At 39.9% G+C, this 1,518-nt stretch overlaps 1 protein-coding gene across 1 annotated transcript in view; it reads left to right on the top strand.

Annotated features, from left to right (window-relative positions):
* Positions 1-1,035: 1,035 nt before the first annotated feature.
* The window catches only part of LOC118325350 (kelch-like protein 20), a 10,006-nt gene continuing 9,523 nt past the window's right edge, over positions 1,036-1,518 (top strand). The window contains exon 1 of the mRNA XM_035657984.1: positions 1,036-1,225. Coding sequence (XP_035513877.1) covers positions 1,203-1,225 — 23 coding nt within the window. The 5' untranslated portion in view covers positions 1,036-1,202. The remainder of the gene's footprint in view (positions 1,226-1,518) is intronic.

Here is a 1,518-nt window from a genome sequence, read left to right as displayed (position 1 = left end):
AATATGTTCATTACAGTTCAGCACCTCACAATTTTGAGGAATACTTTTTAAAAACTAAACTTGTAAAGGGTGAAAAGGAGAAAAAATACAGGCACCACGAAAAAAAGTCAAGGTCAAGTCAAAAATTCCAATTCTTATTGGTGACTTTAAAACAGCTTTAACCAGTGGAAGATGACTTATTCAGATAATTTATTTGAGTAAAAGTAGCAATACCACACTGTTAAGTTACTCATTACATTATTCATGATTTACATTATTCATTATATCATATACATTGTGGTGCATTACTGTAATGCAATTGGTTGAAGCGGAGATAATTTCAACTGCTCTATACACTGTTGAGCAGTATTTGTATATCTGAGTCATCTGTAGAATGCTAATGCGTCAAACATGATTTGTTAATCAGCCCGGTGGAAGCCATGTACTGACAGCAGAACAGCAGTGACTGCATAGAATTTGCATTTTGACCTATCTTCCTTGACCTACATGAGATGAATCATTTCACCATCTGAGGTGTTTCCACTGGACACAAATAAGCATTCTGGAGCATAGGTAGTCACGCAGACTTCAGAGAAACGAAAGATGTGATGGAGCGGATGAGAGACTTGCAGGAGGGAGCTGACAGGAGGGAGGTCAGACAGTGACTGATATCTGGACCCCTGTGGTGAAAATGTGAAAGACTAATGTTGGCGCCAACGCCTACAGTGCATTCACATAAAAACGGAGGTGAAAACCTGCACAACATTAGTGCTGGTTAGGAAAACCTCAATCTTTTGACCCTCCACCACACATGGCTGCCTGTCTCTGGTCTAAATGAAACAGTAACTTACAGGACAGTGATAGACTCTCATCTGAACCTAGAATTAAGATCATGTCAACAATTCCTTTGGCATGACAGTTGTCAAAAGGAACCTCAAACCAGGGTGTGTAGAGGAGGCTTAAGTTTCAAGCTGCAGGGATGTGGGATGAATCACTTGGGGAAGTTGTGTGGGGGGTTGCTAAGGGGAGGAGGTTCTACTCCTTGGATCGGTCAAGTCCAATGTCCTTAAGAGCAGAAGGATGTGACAGCCAGTAGTTTAAGACCACAGGGATAAGAACGGTGTGTTCTGATAGAGCACAGGAGGCCAGAGACCTGATTGACACGAGGGCTGCTTTGAGGCAGAAGCACTAATCTTGACTGCAGACTACTGAGGAGATAAACCATGGGAGTGTACAATGAACAAGGGTAAGGTTATTATTCCTTATTTAGAGCCTTTGTAGTGGTATATTGCAGTGTTTTGCATCATATAAATTCATTTATCATCCTTTGTGTAATTGTTGGAATGCAATTAGCACTTAGTGGAAACAGTGTAAGGTGATGACAGTGCATCACATATTTTTACGGTAATCAATGAAATAAATTGTGGAAATCCAAGTTAGTTTTAAATCATATGTGGTACCTTGTGAATACGGATAGCAACCTAAAAGTTTGTTTATAATGACAATTAAAGGAGACATATTATACCCTATTTCTACAAG

Source organism: Morone saxatilis, unplaced genomic scaffold (assembly GCF_004916995.1).
Source record: "Morone saxatilis isolate NCDOM2014 unplaced genomic scaffold, NCSU_SB_2.0 Contig16, whole genome shotgun sequence".
NCBI lineage: Eukaryota > Metazoa > Chordata > Actinopteri > Moronidae > Morone > Morone saxatilis.
Note: the sequence above shows the minus strand (reverse complement) of the source record. Positions and strands in the feature narration are given on the sequence as shown.